The 23103-nt window shown below is 40.0% G+C and overlaps 1 protein-coding gene across 2 annotated transcripts in view; it reads left to right on the forward strand.

The window, feature by feature from the left end:
- Positions 1–23103, forward strand: part of LDAH (lipid droplet associated hydrolase) — a 193157-nt gene that overhangs the window by 123422 nt on the left and 46632 nt on the right. For both annotated transcript variants that reach the window (XM_075201377.1, XM_075201378.1), the window contains exon 5: positions 18170–18410. In XM_075201377.1, coding sequence (XP_075057478.1) covers positions 18170–18410 — 241 coding nt within the window. The remainder of the gene's footprint in view (positions 1–18169; positions 18411–23103) is intronic.

A 23103-nucleotide genomic window follows, 5' to 3' on the forward strand; every position in this document is an offset into this window, starting at 1 on the left:
TCATTTTTTATCAACAACTATATTAATTGTATGGACTATGTAACATACTTAGACAACATAATGTTCTGGGAGGCTTCTAAAGCAGATAGGAAGGTTCGTTCGATGTTCTACTTGTCGTGGAAGAGAAAAGGGACACCTGAAACATTCATTTCTTTTTTTATCTGGTCTCCTCTTTGGCTCACAGAATTTTTTTTTACTCATCATTAAGAATCAAAGCTATAAAGAAACTAAATACATTTTGGAGGCTTATTTACCAAGCCCAGAAAAGTAGAGAGATGACCTCACTAAACACAACTCACATAGATAGGGTGACAAATTGGGGAAATTGCTACCATGCAAATATACTAGAAAACAACTTGAACGGTTTAGTATACAACACTTACTGACATGCAGACTATTTTTTATATTACTAATTGAAATTGTGCCAAACAGAGTCTGAACCATGTAAAGCTCTGTCTCAGTTTCTAGAACAGAAAGGGTTGCCTAGACTTTCTGATAAGGAAATAGAAATGTTGGTTGAAACTTAAAATTCTTGAGCCCACAAGAGACAGCGTGTTGCTCCACTGTCTATTAGACACTCTGTTGGAATATCATCTACAATACACTGAACTGAAGAACATTCTTCATTTATATGGAGCAGTAATGATGTTATCTTCATTGGAGCATTCATTGTCTTTGGGGCAAGGTGGTAGAGTGCATTCAGGGGGAAAACAACATTGTGATTAGTTGAGGGGAGAATAGGAAATTGGTTCCATTCTCCCAAGTCCAAGCAGTCCAAAGTATTGATTGGCAGTTGATATTTTGTTCTTCTGGATTTGTTGGAGACCTCGACCTGGTGCCTCTATGTCCTCCACTGAAACCTCATGTATTCCTACCTACAACTACTCTTACCTATAGTCATTTTGTATCTGGCTTTCTCTTTTCCTGACTTGTTAGACACTTGTGGGCTTTAGTGACAAGCTCAGCAGCTTTCTAGTCTGTCCCACATCGGTTATTGTAAGCAGTTAACCCTCTATGTTTTGTAACAGACACTGTACAATATGTCCCTGCAACCACCATCGCGATCCATTAATTTTGATCAAAGGTAAATTTGAGCTGATCTAAATAGTTGTTGTTTTTTTTTGTTTCTTTGCAATTATGTATCTAAGACAACTCTGTTCTTTTTAGGCTACAAGTGTGAACAGCATTGAACATTCTGTCCTTAGCCTGTGTTAACTTTAGATTAATTTTGGGTTGTAATAGTTAAAATTAAAACGTAATTTTTGCCTACATTTTTTAGGCTGTTGTCAAAGACCTCCTTAGTTCTGTAGGTGATCAGGGAACATTTATAAGCTGTTGTTGATTACTTATATCTATCTGTGTAAGGTGACACACACCGTTTTATTGACTTCCACCTAATTATTCCTTGATTATACCTAATACTTTATTTTCTCCTTCCACTGCATGTTGCTCAAGATACTGGTGGCACCTCTTGTGGGGCAATCTGGGGTAGATAGGGAGGTGGACATGAATTATAAAGTTGTGAAATGTAATATTTAATCTATAATATCTAAGATACCTACCCAAGTCTCTTCCTGATCTTGTTCTTTAAGTTTTCCATTTTAGTTCATTGTAAGTGGAAGCTGGTGGAGAATTAGGTGTATCGCCTCATTTGCTTTCCAAGTTTCTTTTATTGTCTAAATTGTCACCTTTTTATAAGAACTTTTCAAATATTGTGCTGTTCCTTCATGAGCGGCTTTCAAGCCTTAAACTACAGACCAAATGTGTTTTATCCGATTCTTTAACCCAATATAAAAATTAACTATCTCTCACCAAGACTGAGACATTTTATCTCTCTTTTTTATCAAATATACCATCTTCCAAAAATTGGACCTTAAGATCCTATTAATTTTCTTTATAAAGCTACAACTTTTCTGGCCTATTGCACGTACATATGAGGCTGTTGTCCCAGGTGGGTAGGCAGTAACTCTTCACTCTTTTCGGTGCCCATTATTTTTACTTCATTGACACAGTGATTTCACAGTTTATACACCAATACATTCTTAAATAAAAAGATTATTTAGGGCATCATGTAAGCTAAAAAGAGGAAGGATAATTATCCAAGGCTCCGGTCTTCACCCTTAGACGCCACTGCCCATACATCTATGTGGGCCAGGGTCCAAGCTTAATGATAAGTCACTGGTTCCCGGGATGTCCCTTTTTCATACTAACAAGTTAATTTCCATTACAGGGTTGGAAAGAAATGTATTTTTAGATGCTTCCAAGCATGTGCCCTACTGTTAGCACAGGTTACTTGTACCAGTACACACAATCTTCAGACTCTGTATTCAATCCAAACCAGATTCCTGTTACAAGGCCAGTACTCGGTTCACACTGGGTTCCCATTAACGTGCCTGAGCTCAATTAATTCCAGAAGTTATTGGATATTCCATTGTATTTCCTCACTTTCAGCCTCAAACAGCTTGTTAGAGGCTGTCTCGGCTGTATAAGATCCTGGTCTCCTTCAATACGCTGTCAGTCTGTGAATGGGAATTATAACTCCGTTCACTAAGGCTAGACTATTCATTGGCGTGATCTTTTCTTGTAACATTACTTTTTATTCCTGTCTAGACCTAAATTCCACTAAAAACAAGAACAAAGTTTGGTGCTGAAATATTTCTACTGCTACTAATAACTTATAATTTAGAACCTATTCATTTAGAATGCCTGTGTCAGCACTAGCTCCACATATAGGTTATGGGAATGTTTCATTCAAGTTTTGTACACATCAAATTCAGTTTGTTTGTTATATTTATTCTATGTCGTTAATAAAACGTGTCAGAGTAAACAAAATACAGTCAATGACAATGTAATAATATGATCAATCATACAGTCGTGGCAAAAAATATAGTCTACAGGGTTTTTATCCAATAATGTTCCTTTTCTTCCAGAAAAGTGTTGAAATTAAAATAAATATTTTGGTATCCATACATACTTTTTATTTTTATGTTTATGCAGTAGAATAAAACACAAAAAGATTACAGAAATTAATTGAGCTGGACAAAGTTATTGACACCTGTTAGAAGTAGATAGAAATAATTGGATTTCGAGCTGCTGATTCTCATTCGTTTTCAAACTGAACTCACCTGCGGTGAATAGAAAAAGCTAGAATAGAGAAAAGGACTAATTCTCCTGGTTTTTGTGTCGCTGTGTGTACTACAATGAGCATGGAGAAGAGAGAGAAAGCCAGAAAATTGACAGAGGAGGTCAGACAGAAGATTGTAGCCGAGCACGGACAATCTCAAGGCTACAAATCAATCTCCATCGATCATGATGTTCCCATTCCTACTGCACCTAACGATTTTAGGAAGTTGAAGGCACTGTAGCAACCCTTCCAGTTAAGAGAAAACCTTATTGAAAATCGCAATGCAGGATTGTTCGAATGGTGGAGAAAGTACTGAAACTGTCGGCACATTCAAGCTGACCTTAAGACTTAAGGTATGACAGTCAACTCAAACCATCTGTTGCCATCTCAATGAATAGGGGTTATATCAGGGTTTCCCAAACCCAGTCCTTAGGGCTCCCCAACAGTGCAGGTTTTACATATCTCCTTGCTGGAGCACAGGTGTATTCATTACTGACTGACACATTGTAACAGATCCACAGGTGGTCCTAATTATGTCACATGTGATCCGGAAAACCTGCACTGTTGGGGAGCCCTGAGGACTGGGTTTGGGAAACCCTGGGTTATATGGTAGGTGGGCCCCACTCCTGAGAGAGAGACTTAAGAAAGCCTGATTGGAGTTTGCCAAAGCACACCTGTGCTTTGTTAAACACATTTAACATACACCCAGATTTATTCTGGGCGAATGTCCTGTGGACAGCTGAGACAAAACTGGAGCTTTTTGGTAAAGCTTATAATCCCTATGTTTACAGAAAGCAAAATGAGCGTCCAAAGAAAACAGCACCTTCCCTACAGTCAAACATGGAAGGAGGTTCAGTGATGTTATTTGGGGTACATCTGGCACTTGTTGCCTTGAACGTGTGCATGGCAGCATCTGGTGATTACCAGGACTTTTGGAACCCAGTGTCAGAAAGCAGGGTCCCTGACCAAATACTGACAATTTAAATTTATGTTTAGTTATTTGGAAAAATAAAATGCCATTTTTGGCCATGACCGTATATAAGATATTTTGTAATAAACCTTCCAAGGGCCAAATAAATGTGTGCCGGCCTGGGAGGCAGATGCCGTTCCATGTCCACAGAAAAGGAAGCAGATTTTCTTAAGAAGTTAGAAAATCTTCAGATGCACTGAAATGAAAGAGACCTTGTATAAGATACTGGCTCTGTGGTATTATATCCCATCCAAGATACATAAATTTAGGCTACCACTTTGCTTTTGCAGCTGCGACCAAACTGGTAATATAACTCACATATGCAGGGATTGCCCATGAGAGAAGCAGTTCTGACATAAAGTAGAATGTTAATTGAATTATAAGCCGTGTGGCAGTCTGGTCCTGACACCTTGCTTGGCGTTCTTAAAGGATCTGGTCAAGGGTCTATAATGTCATGCGCAGAAGTTACTCGTTACTCGGTCAGGTCTTTTCAGCAGCCAAGTGAGTTACTCCATCAACTGTTTTTCTGATTAACAAGATGATCTCACAAGTAAATTATATTAAATAAATGATAAGTTATTGCACATTGTTGAATACAGAAGGCATATTAACAGTGCAATTGGTAATTGTGGACCTCCATATAATGATAAAAGCACTCTGCTTAGGTGACCAGTAGGGTGTAGTATGGGTTAAAGTCTGCTGGGTTCTGTACCTGTGAAAAAGTGCTGGGGTGTCAATGCCGTATGTAAGTTGGGAGCCGGCATGATTTTGTTTTCTATTGGATTTTTATATTGTGCTGTTTGCAGTTTTAATTGATTTACTACCTTCCCTCTGTTTTTGTTATTTGTATTTCTGTTTGCAATAGAAAGTAAATAAAAATAGTATATTCAAACAAAATCAAGCATAATGGACATAATTACTGTAAAAACAAAGATTCAAACCAGGAAAAGACATGGAGGAAAGCTCTTCAAAAACATAATGAATATGGTTTATAGAACATGTATAACAGTTCCCCTGTCATTAGCTGCCAGCATGTGCTAGTGGTGTGAGCAGAGATTAATGAACTAAGCCCTATTTTCAGTCCCGATGACTACCCCATGGTTTATAATTGAATTACTGTCTGCACATTCACATAGGGAAAACTATGGTGCAATGCAACTCTCATTTAATTGATTCGCCCCCAAATAGCATTATATTGGTAATTATGCAATTAGACCAAATGACCAGATCATGTTGAACCCAAGTAAATCGTCGGCAGCTGACCACGCACACACAAACAGATTACTAATCAGACTGATTGAGATATACCTGGCCATTTGCTATTCTGATGGCCAGATCTTACACTGTACAAGCTCCTTAAATTACAAGGTGTAACACGCTCAGAAGTGGCATTTCTGGATAGGCTTACTCCCATAACAGCCAGGAGAGCAGCCCATTTTTAAAGTAGATGGACCAAGGCTGGCAGGGGTAATAGAGGATTTCATTGCCAGGAATGCAGAAAGCATAATTACCACCTGCTGTATCCCCAAAGCCAGCATTCGACACGCAGTGGACCAGGTTGACAGGTTGCTGGGAGGGACTGGGTATAAGCCAGCTGTTTTAGACCATATTGGTACCAATGACGAATAAATGTAAGATATAGATTGCCAAAGAGGTACTGGCAGATTAGAAGTGATCAGAAACTATGAATGTTGTGTCTAATTGAGCAGTATGTTGTAAGCACCCTTGTATAGATGAAGACAAGAATAAGCTCCATTCACAGTTAGAAATGCTTGATGGTTTGAGCATTGTTGTAATTGAGGGGATATAAATTCCCTAAAATCATCATCATCATCATCATCAACATTTATTTATATAGCGCCAGCAGAATCCGTAGCTCTTTACAATTGGGAACAAACAGTAATAAAACAATGCTGGGCAATACATACATACATAGAGGTAAGAAGGCCCTGCTCGCAAGCTTACAATCTATGGGACAATGGTTTGATACATAAGGGCAAGTGCTGCATCATACTGAATATTTGACCAGCTAGAATGTAAAGGTTACAAAGTATTTACTGGGTTGTATGCTCAGTCACTGTCACGAGCCGCGGCGGCAACGGCAAGGCAATGGTCGGGACACTCTTCCTGTGTAGCGCTGCGTCCCGGCATCCAGGGCAGCCGGGCGCGTGCGCAAATTAGGGATGAGCCAGGTGGCTAATCACTCTCCCCTGTGCCTCAGTCAATTTCATTGGCCAATGCTAGTATAAAAGGCAGGAAGAGGCAATCCTCCCTGTCGGTTATAGTCCCTTCTTCTTAGCAAACTTTCCTGCTGTGTTGCTGTTCCTGATATTCCCTTTCTTCTGTTGCCGACCTTTGCCTGGATTTTGACGCTGATTGATTGCCTGTGACCCTGACCCCCTGCTTGAATTAGATGCTGCTGATTTGCCTGTGACCCTGACCCCTTTGCTTAGACTTAGACACTGCCGTATTGCCTTTGACTTTTTGACCCCTGGCCTGGATCTAGACGCTACTGTTTTCCGGCGACCCTCAAAACCTCTGCCGGGATCTTCACTCCACCTTTTTGTGAACGCCTGCGCTACATTCTCAGGTATCAGCTCCTACTACTAGAGTACCAGACCTGGGGACATCGGAGTACCTGTGAGCGCATCTAGCTCTACGGGAATAGTGGTTCCTATAGGCGAAGACCTCTGAAGCGGTTCTAGGAGTTGATGCCTGGGGCGTGAACCTAGAGAGATTAAGAGGGTGGTAGAGGAATGCTATAAGCCTGTCTGAAGAGGTGGGTTTTCAGAGAACGCTTGAAGGTTTGAAGACTAGAGGAAAGTCTTGTGCACCGAGGGAGTGAATTCCACAAAGTGGGTGCAGCCCGGAAAAGTCCTGTAACCGAGAATGGGAGGATGTGATGAGAGTGGAGGAGCGACGCAGAACGGAGGTGTCGAGTTGGGAGATATTTTGAGACAAGTGAGGAGATGTATGTCAGTGCAATTTTGTTGATGGCCTTGTATGTTGGTAGAAAAAATGTATATTGGATTCGTTGAAAAACAGGCAGCCAATGTAGAGACTGACAGAGTGACTCAGCAGATGTAAAATCGATTTGCAAGGAAAAACAATCTAGCCGCTGCGTGCAAAATAGATTGTAGGGGCTCGAGTCTAATTTTGGGAAGACCAGTAAGGAGGGAATTACAATAGTCGATGTGGGAGATGATGAGTGTATGAATTAAAGTTTTTGCAGTGTCTTGTGTGAGATATGTACGTATTCTGGAAATGTTTTTTAGATGTATGCAGTATGATGTAAATATAGAGCTGATGTGGGGTACAAAGGATAGTTGCGAGTCAAGGATTACTCATAGGCAGCGAGCTTGCAGGGTGGGATTTATGGTCATGTTGTCAACAGAAATACAAATGTCAGGCAGTAAGCATCTATTGTTGGGTGGGAATGTTATTAATTCTGTTTTTGAAAGATTGAGTTTGAGTTGGCGAGAAGACATCCAAGATGAAGTGGCAGAAAGACAGTCAGTAACGCGAGACAACACAGATGGTGAGAGATCAGGAGAGGAAAGATTAATTTGTGTATCATCCGCATAGAGATGATACTGAAGTCCAAAGGAGCTTATTAGTTTTCCTAGAGAAGTGGTGTAGGTAGAGAATATGAATGGGTGTAATGGAACTTCTAGCACTGTAAATGGATGAAACATTTTATACTTGTTTCAGGTCAATTTCATGCATCATGTAATAGAAGTTTCAACTAGAAGACATAATCGCAAATGTTCAATTAAAGTGAACCTGGGAAATAAATAGTGGTCATAGCTTAGTCTCCTTTGATTCATGCTGTAAGAAAGAAATGTATGTTGGTTGGACAAAAACACATTTTAAGAAGGAAAATTCAACATTGCTGAGCTCATCAATACATTTACCAATTTATTCTCATTTATGGCACCATATAAGTAATCGGCAATGATGATAAATAGAAAAGAAATCAACAACAGAGTGGCTCACTTCAAAGGTAAGAAAAGGAAAATTAATGCAAGAAGAAGACAATGATTACAAAATGGAATGGCTAAAACTAAAAGAAAAACTAAAAAGAGCAACATTAATCGCAGCAAAAATCATTTACTGCAGGTCTATCAACAGTAAAAGGAAAACGGGGTACATTTACTAAAACTTCTAAAAAGAAAAAGTAGAGGTGATGCCCATAGCAACAAATTAGATTCTAGCTGCAATTTTTAGAATATAGTAGATAAATGATAGCCAGAATCTGATTGGTTGCTATGGGCAACACTTCCACCTTTCCTTTTTAGAAGTTTTAGTAAATCTACCCCCAGGACTTGTTGATTCACTAAAAATGAAAAAGGTGATTTTAAACACCAGTGACAATGAGAAGACATTAATAACAGAGTTATTAAATTTGTTTATGCAAAGTAACAAGCAAATGTGTATACTGTATATTGTTTTATAATATTACTGACATCAAACCAAATGTACCCTTTCTGGGTGACAGAAGTATTGCTCCAAAAAAGATTAGATAATATTAATGTTAATGAAGCGCCTGAACCATGTGGCTTACATCCAAGTGTCCTCGGAGAACTTAGTTCAGTTATTGCTAAAGCATTGTTTCTACTTTCTGAAGAATGTACGGACTGTTTTTTTGCAAAAATCTAAATGTGATACCTATGTTCAAAAAGAGATTGAGGTATCTCCCTAGTAACTATAGACCAGTAAATTTAACATGTATAGTTGGAAGCTGTTTGAGGCATTCAAGAATATGATCTAGAAAATATCGGCAACAGCCAGCAGGGAATTATGAAATATTGACCTTGTTAAAAAAGTCGACATGCATTTTATAAAGAAGCAAGTAAAAGTTTCACAATTAGCAGTGGATGTTTTAGATTTAGATATTTTCTAATAGATTCCAACTGTGCTTATTGGTCTAAAAATATGATATGTAACTGGCTAAAATATTGTGTTCAGAGAGTAATAATCAATTACTCATAGTCTAACTGGACTATGGTTTCAAGGGGTGTATTCCAGGGTTTTGTCTTGGGACCAATGTTGTTTAAAAATGTTGAAGTAGTGGTACTCTCTCAGTGTTATCAGTTGATACTAAATTATTTTGTATAGTAGAGATGAAGATCAATGTGAATAATTAATTTGGTCAAATCTTATACATGCAACTTACCAAATAGGTTGAGCACTGGTCCCTTCAGAGGACTCAAGACCACCCCTTATGGCTGTAAAAAAAAAGAGATTCCGCTTTCAGATATAAGCAGGGTTCTTTTCAGTAAGAGCTGTGTAACGCATTCCCACAAAAAATGGTATTGGCTGCAAATTGTCAATGTAAGTATTAGGTGTTTCCCTTTATAGAGGTCTTCTGACATTAATAATACAATATGGTACATTGATCCAAGGAATGGTGAGGAAGGAATTTTTCCCGTTGTCAGGCACCGTCCCCGCTCTCTTCCTCCGCTATGCGGGAACGGGCGCCTGAAGGGTCTCGGCTGAGGGGCCCTGTTGCTTAGCAACAGGTGCGCCGCGCCCCCAGCTTCCTCCTCTGTCGGGCACATGCGCCCTGATAGCAACGGGACGCTTCTTTCGGCACGCAGTGTGCCTGTCCGTGCCTTCTCCTGCTTCCTCCAATCACTGCTTCCCTGCACCTATTTAAACCTGGCACTGGCGCCATTAGGGTGCCAGAGTAACAGGTTCCTGTCTCCAGCATATTCATTGTGGCTTATTATTGGATTCTGACCCGTCGCTCCTGACTATTCTCTTGGATTGTGTATTACCATAGTGACCCGGCTTGTTGACCATTCTCTTGTATCCTGACACATATTGTTCCTGCGACCTTGCCCTATTTGACTACCCGTTTGGATCCTCCTTTGTACCTTGCATTCCCGATTGGCTTCTGACCCGAACCTTCTGACCCTCCTTACCGCTACACTGGCAACTGGCCAGTAGGACCGCGACCTGCGTGCCGTGTGCAGCGAAGTCCAAACCTTCTTGCGGGGGTCCCTGGCAAACACCAGGGGTACGTTAGACTCCGCACCTGCTAGCTCAGTATCGCTAATACCGGTTAGTGGCTCTCTACACTCAAGTCTACGGCTAAGGCCTGACACCCGTCTTATAACAGATTGGACTTTACTTTAAAGGGTTGTTATGCCTTCCTCTTGGTCAGCTAGAGTTTTTGGGGAGGAAAGGTTAAAATTGATGGACATAGGTCTTTTCTCAATCTGAACAATAATATGCGAACGTTTGAATCTAATCTCCTTGCACATTTTGCTGCTGGGCGGGTGCCTGGAAACATATCATATCTGGTACAGTCCAGGCAGACCTTGGTGCACTACAACCTCCATCCTAACGTGTTCCCTGGACATGGTTATAAGCTATTTCTTGTATTTTGCATGACCATCACTAATAAGTACTAACTTACAAAAGCCAGATAATAAAAGTAGGTAATGCAAACCGTATCTTATATGCAGAATGAAAGGAATTGTAGAAAACAATTGAAAAGTTGGGGCTAAAATTTCAAATCCAAATTGGAAATTAAAGATAGTTAGGAGTTATATCCATATATTTTACCAAGTATCCTTATGTTATAAACAAGTGACTGGTCCATCTGTGCTCAAGCAGGGATCTGATACTTTAGTAGTGCTGTGTTCAAGCAGAAGCTCTGAACTGAATTGGATAGAGCAGGGTTTTCCAAACCCAGTCCTCAGGGCTCCCTAACAGTGCAGGTTTTCCATATCTCCTTGCTGGAGCACAGGTGTATTCATTACTGACTGACACATTGTAACAGATCCACAGGTGGTCCTAATTATGTCACATGTGATCCAGAAAACCTGCACTGTTAGGGAGCCCTGAGGACTGGGTTTGGGAAACCCTGGGATAGAGTCATCATGACTGGAGATTGATGTTTAATTCCTTTTAGGCAGGCCCAGTATTATCATCTGAGCAGCAAACATGGATGAATGTCCTTCTCGCACTGACCCAAGTGTATACGGACTGCATTTACCTGACATATATATCGTGCAGGTGAACAGAAGATAAAGACGTACAATTGGACAGAGCCTGCTGGTTAGAAATGCTCAAATTCCCACTTGTCCCTTCTACGCCAAGCCTTTTATATCCATGCTTGGTCTTAATTTCCCTTCACTTTTCTTTATTTTAATTGTAAACACTGGGATGGCTCCAAATTCTGTATGAGATTGGGCTGATGCCCATAAAATAACTAGGTTCTCACTAACTTAATTTATAAGAGTCGCTAATTAAATTAAGTGTATCTGGATTTACAGGAATTAGGAAAGGCAAAATAACATTTTTATAAACAGTTATTGTTATTGGGCCTCTTTCCTTCAGATACAACATTGTGTAGCATCAAACTATATCTGCATGGAAGTAATATCTTTCAAGGTATACACAGACAGGGCAGAGTTTATTGCACCGTGGTTAAGGGTTAAGGTGGTATCTTGGTTGTCTTGCCACAGATCTCTGACTGGTTTAGCGTTATTTGGCAAAAAAATATTCAATGGCGTGCCGTTCACGGCGATAATCGCTGCTTCTTCTGCATTATATGTGTATTTGTGTGTCTCTGTGTACTTCACACGGGGGACACTTGGCATGGGGCTAAAATAAGGAAGAGGTTGAGAGATGGGTTTGCGTTGGTGAATCTATACGGAGATGTTGAGGGGGATAACGACATTGCAAGTAGGGTTTGAGCTAATCATGGGAAGAATTTGGGATAATTAGATTTGATATAGGAACATAATGTCAAGCTGGGTAAGCACATTACAGGGAACATAATGATGTTATCACAGTAGATAGTATTAGATGGATATAATGATTGTGGTATAAGATTTCATTCAACAATATCCAGTGATAGGAGAAACATAATAACATTGAAGGTGGGACCCTTAATTCTATACAAGAGATGTTTTTACCAACCATGTGACACATTTTCTAAGCGCAACGCAATACACTTTGCAAAGTAAAAATGCACCTTCACCGAATTCATGCTCTGGGCATCTCTAAGGTACGTTATTTTCAGTGGTATCACTTGCACCAGCTACAGGTCAGGTGTAAGTGCTGCGTGATAGTGATGAGCAACTGTAAAAATGCATTCTATGTACAGCAGACAGTAATAACATCCTGATTAATGTATTTCATGGAGGGGTGAATTAAAACTTTTTTTTTTTTTATTTACATTTCATTAATGACTATAAGCAGGTAATAATAATTGAATACCTTTTTTTTTTTCTCTGCGTTCTGCAGGGACTTTATATTGCACTTATGTATTGTACGTATCCTGCATAGTGTTGTGTCTGTTTCAATAGGCCAAGTGCCGTGTATGCAGACTGTACCTACACAGACGTTTTTTCAGATCGGCTTCTAGTTAATTACAGATGTGCATACGCCCAATTTTTGTGTGTTTTTACAAAAACCACACAATATGTTCATATTGTGTGCCCTTATGAATCAGACCCTATATGTTTCATGGGACATGCAATTGTAGGCTCACTCGCCTTAAATCCTCAACCAATCCCAGCACTAGACAGCCTGGACCACATAATGGGGAGAGCATGGGGTCCCCATACTATTATGAAAAGCACATCTGTTATTCATAGTGAGTTAGTCATTATTTATGAGGATTTTTCAGGTTGGCTTTGCTTTTGTTATTTCATCTAGAACGATGCCCCAATAAATGTTATACTGTCTGGCAACGTTGACTAGACTCCCCACTCCCTTACAATTAGAGATGTTCATGTTTTGGTTTTGATTTTGGTTTTGGATCTGCATTAACTTAGTGTTTTGGTTTTGGCAAAACCGCCATCACGTGTTTCTAAAATCCTTATTTTTTTGCTAAAATCACATAATTTGGCTCTTTTTTGTTCCTACATTATTATTAACCTCAATAACACTAATTTCCAATCATTTCCAGTCAATTTTTGTCAAATCATAAGAACAGTGCTACCCCTCCTGTTTCTGTGTGAGCAATGGCACTGGAGACTGGACAGTGACAAGAACACTGCTACCCCTCCTGTTTCTGTGTGAGCAATGGCACTGGAGACTGGAGAGCAACAAGAACACTACTACTCCTGTTTCTGTGTGAGCAATGGCACTGGAGACTGGACAGTGACAAGAACACTGCTACCCCTCCTGTTTCTGTGTGAGCAATGGCACTGGAGACTGGAGAGCAACAAGAACACTACTACTCCTGTTTCTGTGTGAGCAATGGCACTGAGCAATGGTACTGGAGAGTGACAAGAACACTGCTACCCCTGTTTCTGTGTGAGCAATGGCACTGCATCTCCTGGGGAGGGAGGTACTTATGGAATCCAAAACCCGCGAGATCCGACAACGCAACAGTGATGTTTTGCTTCAATTCAGATCCGAGGATGCAAGAAAGTACCGAGCCATCTCGCGAGCCTACTCGGATCCCCTAAGTTCGGGTGGGCTCGGTTTTCAGAAAACCAAGCCCGAGCACCTCTACTTTACAATGAACCTTACAGTGGCACTCATTTGTGTACAATCTAATTTGTGCCATAGTATGTAACCCTACCTAATAAAGGTTTGTTGAGTCAAAATAAAAAAAAATAGTGGAGCAGGTGATGGCATCAGGATTGGGAGATATTACATTTTGTCATGTGACATACCCCACCCAACACTGTCCAAGTTATTGATGGGATTAGCTGCATTTAAAAGGCCACTATGCCTAAAATACCTGTTTATGCAACATGAAAATGCAGCTTGTAACATACAGACATGCCTCGTGTCTAAAGGATGTCACTAGATCTTAGTGGATTGTAAGACTAAATATTTACTTCATGGCTTCATGGTCTCCCTATATGACCTGTGCCGGTCATTTAGAAAACTACACTACAATAAGACTATTATGAGCCATTATAGATCATTGTATTGATTGATCGTTAACTACTAATAACACGTCAATGAATATCAGTCATTATGTAAAGAAGTACACCTTGTTGCCATGCAGGTGTGATTGATAGCACAAAACACTATCTCATTCATTACAATCAGAGATGGCCAATGTCACAAGCACTCTGACCCCAATTAATTAATTGTTATATAACAAACCTGTTACTTATGTTAAATAACCGAGTCTAAGTTAGTTCAATCAGTAGTAAAATACCAGAGCACACAAATATTCCCTTGGTCAGGATCAGATCTATGATATGTTATATACTAGATTTTATTTATGGAAAGTCATGAACTAAATCCTTAAAGAATGCTGTGTATTATCACCAAAAGGCTTATTTAAGTAATTGTCCAGTGCAAAAATAATTACATCTGATTGGATAAAACTATTGACAGCTAACACTTTCTTTCCCCAAATCAGATTTTCTTTTGACGTTTGGATAAGTCCATAAACGTCTGTATGATTTTGTCCGATTTGGAGACACATTTTAGAAGAATAGCGTGCGGTGGTAATAAGTATTGAACAGTTTGAATTGCTCACGCACTTGTTAGGTCTTATGCCAGTTACACCAAAGTCGATCATACTGCTCAGCGTGAGTGTCATTGACAAACCCACTTTTGGAGTTGGGCTTGTATTGGAGCCATGTACAAGGCAAAATCTTTTACCGTAACTTTACTTTTACTGTCAACCTTTTACCTCTTGTGAATGGTCCAGGATGTCATTCATTCATTCATTTTCAACATACTGTAAGGTTGATGGACCGCTTGGTCAAGATTCCCACCAAAGGGACACATCAGCTTCAGAAATGTTTGTGCATGAAACTTTAACTGCATTTTGTTCACTTTGCAGTCTCTGTTACCTTGCTTTACCTGGATCTAGGCTCACAGACACCTTGGATACCTGCGCCCTATTGCGCAATGGGATATTCATCTCCTAGCAGGGCCAAACCAAGTCACTGTAGAAACAAAGTTATATGATGAAAGTACTTTCCAATAAGTTCTTTCCTTGCTAAACATATATTTTGTTGAGCTTAGAAAACTCATGATCTCAGCAGGAGATCCCTGACCCCTTAGTCAACATTACAACATAGTTCGAAAACGATAGCTTCTAAAACCACTGCAGAACTAACCAATCAAAGGGGAGCTGTCTTGTTGGCACCACCTTGTCTCTTGGTAAATCTCTCATTTGGTTGGTTTTGATCTCTTGACATGTTTTTGGCCAGTCCATACATTCTTGTCAGTGTGTACGTTACATTTTTATTTTGTTTTCCAGTTTTTCTCTCCTTCGCTTCCATTGTGAAACGTTGCGCAATCCTCTAATCATAAGTACCACTACAACCCCCCCCCCCCCCCAACTATGAAAAATTTGTTTGTATGCCAGTAATTTTTCCAGGCTTCGCGAACTGAAGCCAACGATAACATACAGGTAATGTATATAAGCCCAGGAGCTTACTTGGCACTGATTCCTTCTCTAGCACACATCGTTTTCCAGTACACTGATCCTCAAAGTGGTCCTCAGATATTTGCCGAAAAAATTCAATCCCCCTCGTATTGTTACCGAACATCTGAGGGAAGTCATTTTTCCGAACTGTTAAGTTTAGGAGTTTATAATTCTGAGCCTTGAGCAAAAAAATTGAAAGAAAAAAAATAAAAATAATAATTCATAGACATTTTAATGTATAACAAATATGTTTATAACCAAAGTAGCTCAGGTTTATAAGTGTATAAATTTCAAATGGGAATATGGAATGTGTTATAATACTGCCTTTAAGCAAGGCTAGTGTGTTATTCTAGATGGTCTTACTTTGATGCTGGAGTAACGTTAGAAAATTGTGTCTGTTTTGTCTTGTGTGTTAACTTGGATGGCCTCTCGGCACAGCTGTGTTTAAATAAAGCTATGCGTATTTCCTTGACCCTAGTGATTTTGCCTCTAGGTCTCTTCATGCCGAGTGGAAGAAATTTTGATTAATGTGACACACTGTCAAATTTGGACGTTATATTACTATTAAGTGCATCATTATGTTATCTTACAAAAATGTAGTAGTTCACCTGACAGATATAATAGCTTTTTTTTTTTTTTACTGCGCCCAAGCAACACAGAAGAAAAATATAAAACAAAGCAAGGGACGCAGTGAAATATATCAAAGTTATTGTTGACTTTTGATAAACAACCTTTGGGGATATATTTACTAAACTGAGAGTTTAAAAAAGTGGAGATGTTGCCTAGAGCAACCAATCAGATTCTAGCTATCATTTATTTAGTACATTCTACAAAATGAGAGCTAGAATCTGATTGGTTGCTATAGGCAACATCCCCACTTTTTCAAACCCGCAGTTTAGTAAATATACCCCTTGGTCTTAGTAAATGTTCATGGAGTCTGTTTTATATATAATGGATGCATCTGAGATTTCCTGATCTTTTTTATTTTAGAACACATTAAACAATTAGTGGGTTTTTTTATATTTCCGATGGACGTACTTCAAATCACTTATCCCATTTGCAATGTGGGTTGCTCTCCTGTAAGGCACTTTGAGCCGGATCAGAAGGAAAGTTATAGAAGCAGAGGAAATCATTTTTGGCATGTTACAATATTGCGGGGCCCTTTTAATTTACAGTCGGACTTTTGCTTAATTATCAACCGTCATCGCAACGATGACAGTTGAATTAACGTGGCAATTTGCTATAGAAGTTATGTAGAGTGAGCGCATCCGATGAGAGGGTGTCCCTGCGATGACTTCTTTCTAACGTTAAGTCCAGGTTCTGTCCCGGAGCCTTATCTGTGCCGCAAATGTCATTTACGGAATTTAATGCAGAGCAGGAAGGCTGCGGAGGGGGATCCATTGCGTTAGGCTTTTCTTAAATAGTTAGAAGTGTCTAAACCATGCAGTAGTTTCCGCAAGGTTTATGGCTTGATAAATAGGCCCCTGCAATCCTCTCCATAGGTGGGTCATATATGTAGGTGTGTGGATATATGCGTCTGGGTTGATGTCAGTCATGTTATGATCTTATTTGCGTTCTGATGATAGCTGCGCTTAGTGACTGACATGCTGAATAAAATCAATGTTGCATAGTTTTCAGACCCTGCATTATTATAATAATAATAATAATAATAATAATAATAATAATCTGGAGATTATATAGAGTAGAATCCTTAGTTCTTCAATCAAAAGCAACTGCCCTGATACTCTCCAAAAGATATCGTCAACATACACTCAAGAGGAGGCAGTCAATGTGTGTGGATAATAAACACTGTTTATTGTATTGTGGGACACAGTCCAGGCTTTTCATGGCCAAACCTGCAAATATGTGCGCACAGTTTACACCCACACATTCAACCAAGGCGCCCAACTGTTAACTATATTAGCCTTAATTGCCGAAATTCACACCCCGCTGCTTTCTTTACGCACTAAAAAATACTCTAACCTGTAAAAATTGGCGCAGTCATTCAAAAATAGGAAAAAGAGCATTTGCTTTGCTGGTCCACATTTTTGATGATTTTTTAATTTTCATAGCATCAAAACTTAATTTAGCACTTAGGGAACAATGTCATTTTAGTGTAGCCTCTTGTAAAATGTGAATAAAAGTGACTGTTGATCTCCACTTTGTGTCAAGGGTCAATGTACAGAACACATTTTGAGTCATGCGATGAAAACATTATCTGTATTTTGCAAACGTTATCTGTATTTGCCCTCTAGTGGTGCATCATCTGTTTATCAGTTGCTTAGATACATATATGAATTTTATTGTTTGTAATCGCCAACAATGTAAAGAAAATTCATAAACATAAAACTATTTTTTTTTATTTTTTTTTAATCCCCAGAACACACTTGCAAATCACATTCACATACAGAGAATTACCACTAAAAGGCTAGGAACAAAATGTTCTACTAAAGGACTTATTACAAGTCCCTCAGTAGTACAGTAATGATATGTGCACTCTTGTGAGGTCAGATTGGTGTTTAAATTAGCAATAAATTAGAGTTTTACGTACAGTTCGCTATTGCATTGCTTTGTTGTAAGGACATTATGATTTTTCCCTCTAAAATGAGATGGTTGTGCATTTATCGTGTACTCTGTGTTTTTCTCTCTCTTTTAACTCAACAACACATAAGTTTTCCTTAATGTGTTTTAACTTTGTTGTTTGCAGGTTTTGAGGTCTATTTTGCTGTTTCCGACCATTGAAAGGATGGCTCAGTCGCCCCAAGGCAAAGTAATGACTCCCTTGCTGTGCAGCCTGCGGTACATTGTGTACATGCCCTTCTATCTACTGTCCTTCTTGCCTGAAGTCATGAAGACGTCTCTGGTGAAGTTCGCCCTGCGTGGAATCAATTCCGTGGACGAAGCGTGCGTGGCTGCCTCGCTGAACCTTTTCAGGATGGAGTGTGCAGGTGAGCATTGTATATACACCTCACAGCGAAGGCAGCCATTTTGCAAACTGAATTCATATACATGACGATACAGCATATACAACATATTCATTCACTAGGAAACAGTAACGCTAACACTGAGCCAGTAATTACCTCATGTCATGTTCTTTGCGAATTAGTACTCTGCATTTACATGGATATTGGTTTAGCCCACAAAATGGCGGCATCCACTCTGCCTCAGAGACATGACACAGTAAATCAATGGGCTACATTGCCATAAATATTGGTTCAGCATCCGACATCTAGGGATACTGGAACAGGGACACTGCTGCTGTGTAAGCACATCACATGTACTAATGTCTAGGTCTGTGATGGCTAACCTGTGACACTCCTGGTGTTGCGAAACTACAAGCCCCAGCAAGCTTTGCCAGTAGATAACTAGCTGATAACTGGCAAAGCATGCTGGGGCTTGTAGTTTTACAACACCTAGAGTGTCACAGGTTAGCCATCAACTGGACTAGGTGGATCTTATTGGACCACATCATGCTGCAACTGCTGTACTTGAGTATAATATAATTTGGTTGCATTTTAAAAATCTGTGAAACCTGACATTGTCCTTGAAAATTAGGGACAGTTGGCAACTTTAAGAATGGCTGTCTCCACATTGACAGGTGTACTTTGCATGATATACTCAATAAAACACTACCACTTTTCAAGATCATGTGGCCACTTGATGGTACTGTTCCATTGGATTGGTGAGAGATTCAATTTGAACTATTAATAAATGCATCTGCCTCTCTCTCTCTTTATTTATGTATATTTGTATTGTTCTTTGTGGGCCTAATATAATGATAAATTAATAAAATGAAAATAGTTTATTTCTCTTTAAAGTTCATCCATCGCCTGCACACATTAAGGGTTATTTATAAGAGTGCAAAATTATACACCCCTGCATTACATATCCCTTTCCAGTTTTTTGAGCAGCCCCGTAAACCTGTCTGCACCCACTTTTCCCGGAAGTGCACGCGGTGGAAAGAATTGAAACTTCACTTCAAAGTCCATACGACTAACACTTTACGGCCACCGCCTTCCTTGAATTAAACTTTTCATGTTTCTCTCCTAATATATTGCACAGTCCAGCCTTGTTTATGTCTTAAATATACCATGAGAGTGAGAAGACTCCGTAACTGACCAGCCCAACCCCCTGGTCTCCCACTGCCGCACCGCCAACCGCAACATTTTGCACTTGGTGCGCAATCCCTAGATGGGCTCATTTGCACTACAACGGGCCCATGACATCATAAAGCAGCAAGTGAGCTTTTCAAGGAGCCTTATTCCACGTTCACAAATGAACATAACTTGAGATACCGGTTTCGTGGCTTCATAACATGTCACTAGTTCCCAGAAAATGTATAGGCTGCACTCTCACATGTACTGGTCTAGCCCACAGAATGGGCGCCTTTGTTGGACCTCATTTACAAAATGCACTGTATGAGCATCACAGAATACCTTGTATGTGCACCAACACACCTGGATGCTCGGCTTAGTGCAAATGAAGGTCTTCTCGTCACTCTCAGAAGAGGCCTCCACCAACGTTTAGGAGGAGCCTGGACTATTGGAAGTGCAGTCCAACGTCCTACCAATTCACAATCACCCCTTTCAGTCAATAAAACATTTTAATTTTAAAATGCAGCTAATTTTAGTCTCAAATGTTTAGCCTTTAGGTTATAATTGACCATAGGAGTGAGGAGACACTGGGACTGACTGTTATTACTTTTAGTAAATGTGCCCTCTCCATTGTTTTATTGTATTTTAATAATACAGAGGCGCAAAATGAAATTTCGTTCTTTGCACTGCTATACAAAACTAGGCTATTCTGTACAAAGCAGTAAACGTCCTGACTCCGCTCGACTCTTCCTATTGGCTAATGCATAAGTCTGCTCCTCCACATACACCGCCATTGTGCCCCGGAAACCCATGCAACATATACTCACCACACCTGTGCAAATCGAGTCTCATAGCGCCACTAAAGACGACTTTGCAATGCGCCTTGGCTGTTTTTGCACTTCATAAAATACCCCTGTTATGTGTGCAAAATGGGTACACTTTAATTTCACTTTAGATTTTATTCATCCTGAGAAGATTATTCGTACACATCTAGCAAATGTGTGCAGCATTATAACCGTTTTATACTTGTTAATGAAAGCCAGATTTACAAGTCTACAGAAAACAGATCTACACAGGCAATGGCCAGAAAATCTTTGGACGTTTTTATTAAAATTAATTTCATGTTAATACCTTAAGCAAGGTTTAATTTTGCATTGTGTTTCTCTACATGTTCAAAAACCTGCATTTACTTAGATTATTGTGCACAGATGTCTCGGATTTCTCTGCCTTTTTGAATATGGTAATAACATAGTTGCCAGCATTTTACAATAGTTTCCAGCGACACTTTGCTGCCGCTCCGATGCTTCTAATGCGTCACACACGAAACGGTCTCAGCGGGTCTTAATTCAACTACAATCTCCATCATGTCGTGTTCACTTAGTTTAATTTTAACTTACTCTTCTTCTGTTTATATGCTCCTCTTCAATGAATATGAACTTATAAAGCCTAGAAAATAAGAATAGGTGGTGAACACTGCATCTAATATGCAGAAAAAGAAGAATTTTAGTGCATTTGAGTGTCAATATTGAGAAACAGAGACATGTTCATGTCACAGAGTTCACGGGTGGTCTTGGGATTCCCCGGATCTGCCCAGTTTGGCACAACTCTACCCAAAGGCGTGGAGTCTAACGGAACAGGTGATCTTTGCCACCAACCCCTGCAAGGAGGTAGGGTCTTTGCAGCCCCTGTTCCGCAGGTCGCGGCCCCTTAGGTGAGTACCAGACAGACCTGCTTAGGAGAGTAGTGAACAGAGAAATGGTAACCAATGGCAACAGGAACCTCAGAAGAGACTGAAGCAGCGTGATGTCAAATACAGAAAGACTGCGAATGGGCAGCACTGGAGTGTAGGTGGTACACGAGGAAGAGGCACTGAATAGTGAGTATTAGTGTCATTGAAACAGCGTGGAAATCCAATACAAATAGTCTGCAGACAGGTATCACTGAACTGTGGGCTGTACACGAGGAGGTGACACAGAGGAGCAAATGGAAGAGTCACTGGAACAGCGTGGAAGTCAATACAAATAGTCTGCAGACAGGTAGCACTGAACTGTGGGCTGTACACGAGGAGGTGACACAGAGGAACAAATGGAAGAGTCACTGGAACAGCGTGGAAGTCAATACAGATAGTCTGTGAGGAATCCAGGAGCAGCGAGAGAGAGAGAGAGAGCCAGATCCAAACACTTCTGAGAACAGGCACTTGACAGCTCTGTCAGGTGCATTAAATATCCCACCAATTGAGCGGGACCAATAGGAGGCGAGTGGGAAGGTATTAACTAGAAGAACACGTATGCGCAGATCCGAAAGCAAGATGGCGCCCGCCATTGGGAGGACGCGCAACGGCCACCGGAGTTTCCGCCCGGAGGAGGTAAGACGCCGGCATTCGCTTGCAGGTCCGGCATGTGACAGTTCATTGCTGAAACTCTAAAACCTGGAACTTTCCCTGCAAATTTGAAACCGTTGGCAAGTATAATATAACAACGTACATGATGCCATCAACGTACATCATTTTTTGTGGCATACACAGTGATGGAAGTGTGCCGCTCTTTATGGTGGTATGCCATACTGCCACTCCTCCTACTGCGTTCACTGTAAAACTATTAAATTCCATTCATTTACATTTTCCATACCGCCACTTCTAAATTTCCACCATTTCGGCCACTGGGTGTACATTTATACATTTCCATTCAGCGCACGTGCTCCAAAATTAGATTTGTGCGTATCTTAGACTTGTAAGCCCTTGTGCCTGCATAGGTCGGGCAATCGTAAGTTGAGTACAGTAAGAACGTGTTCATGTAAGCATAGTTCACTCCCTGGAGATGTGACATAATTAGACTTGGGGGGTAAATGTATCAAGTTCCAAGTTTTTGGTGGGTTTAAAAAAGTTGAGAGGTTGCCCATAGCAACCAATCAGATTCCAGCTGTCATTTTGTAGAATGTACTAAATAAATGATCACATTTACTCCTTGAGCTCTTCTCTAGATACATCTTTTACAGGTACTGGAGGCTTGGTGTAAAGATATGTGATGGTGATGATGATGATGATGACACCAGCACCAATTGGTTACTTATTGCCCCCTCCAGCTGATAATACTTTATTCATTAGGATCACGTCTGAATTCAGACAAGTTGCAGCCATCTATTTGGATTATTTGGGTGGTGCAGTGGTTAGCGTTGCTCCCTCACACCATTGAATGTGTAGGCTGAGGTCCAATCTCCACCTCTATAATAATCATGTAATCGTTTGGGAAACAAAGCCATTATAATCTGTTATCTTCCTATCATGTATAGGAAAACAAGATCTGACTTATGCCTGCTTGCACAGAAGTGAACACTTTGGTTATTGTCAGAATTAACCATTTTACTGTATCTGACGGGAAGCTGTAGAGCCAAGTGGGTTGAGTCATAACATATGCTTGTGATTAGAGATGATCAAACCGATCTAGTATCGTTTCTCAAACTTCTTTGTCAAATAGTTACTACAATTGTCAAAAAAATTTTAATGATAAAATTTAATTTGAGAAGGTTTGACCACGATCGAGTGGGTTCG

This window comes from Mixophyes fleayi, chromosome 3 (assembly GCF_038048845.1).
Source record: "Mixophyes fleayi isolate aMixFle1 chromosome 3, aMixFle1.hap1, whole genome shotgun sequence".
Taxonomy (NCBI): Eukaryota; Metazoa; Chordata; class Amphibia; order Anura; family Limnodynastidae; genus Mixophyes; species Mixophyes fleayi.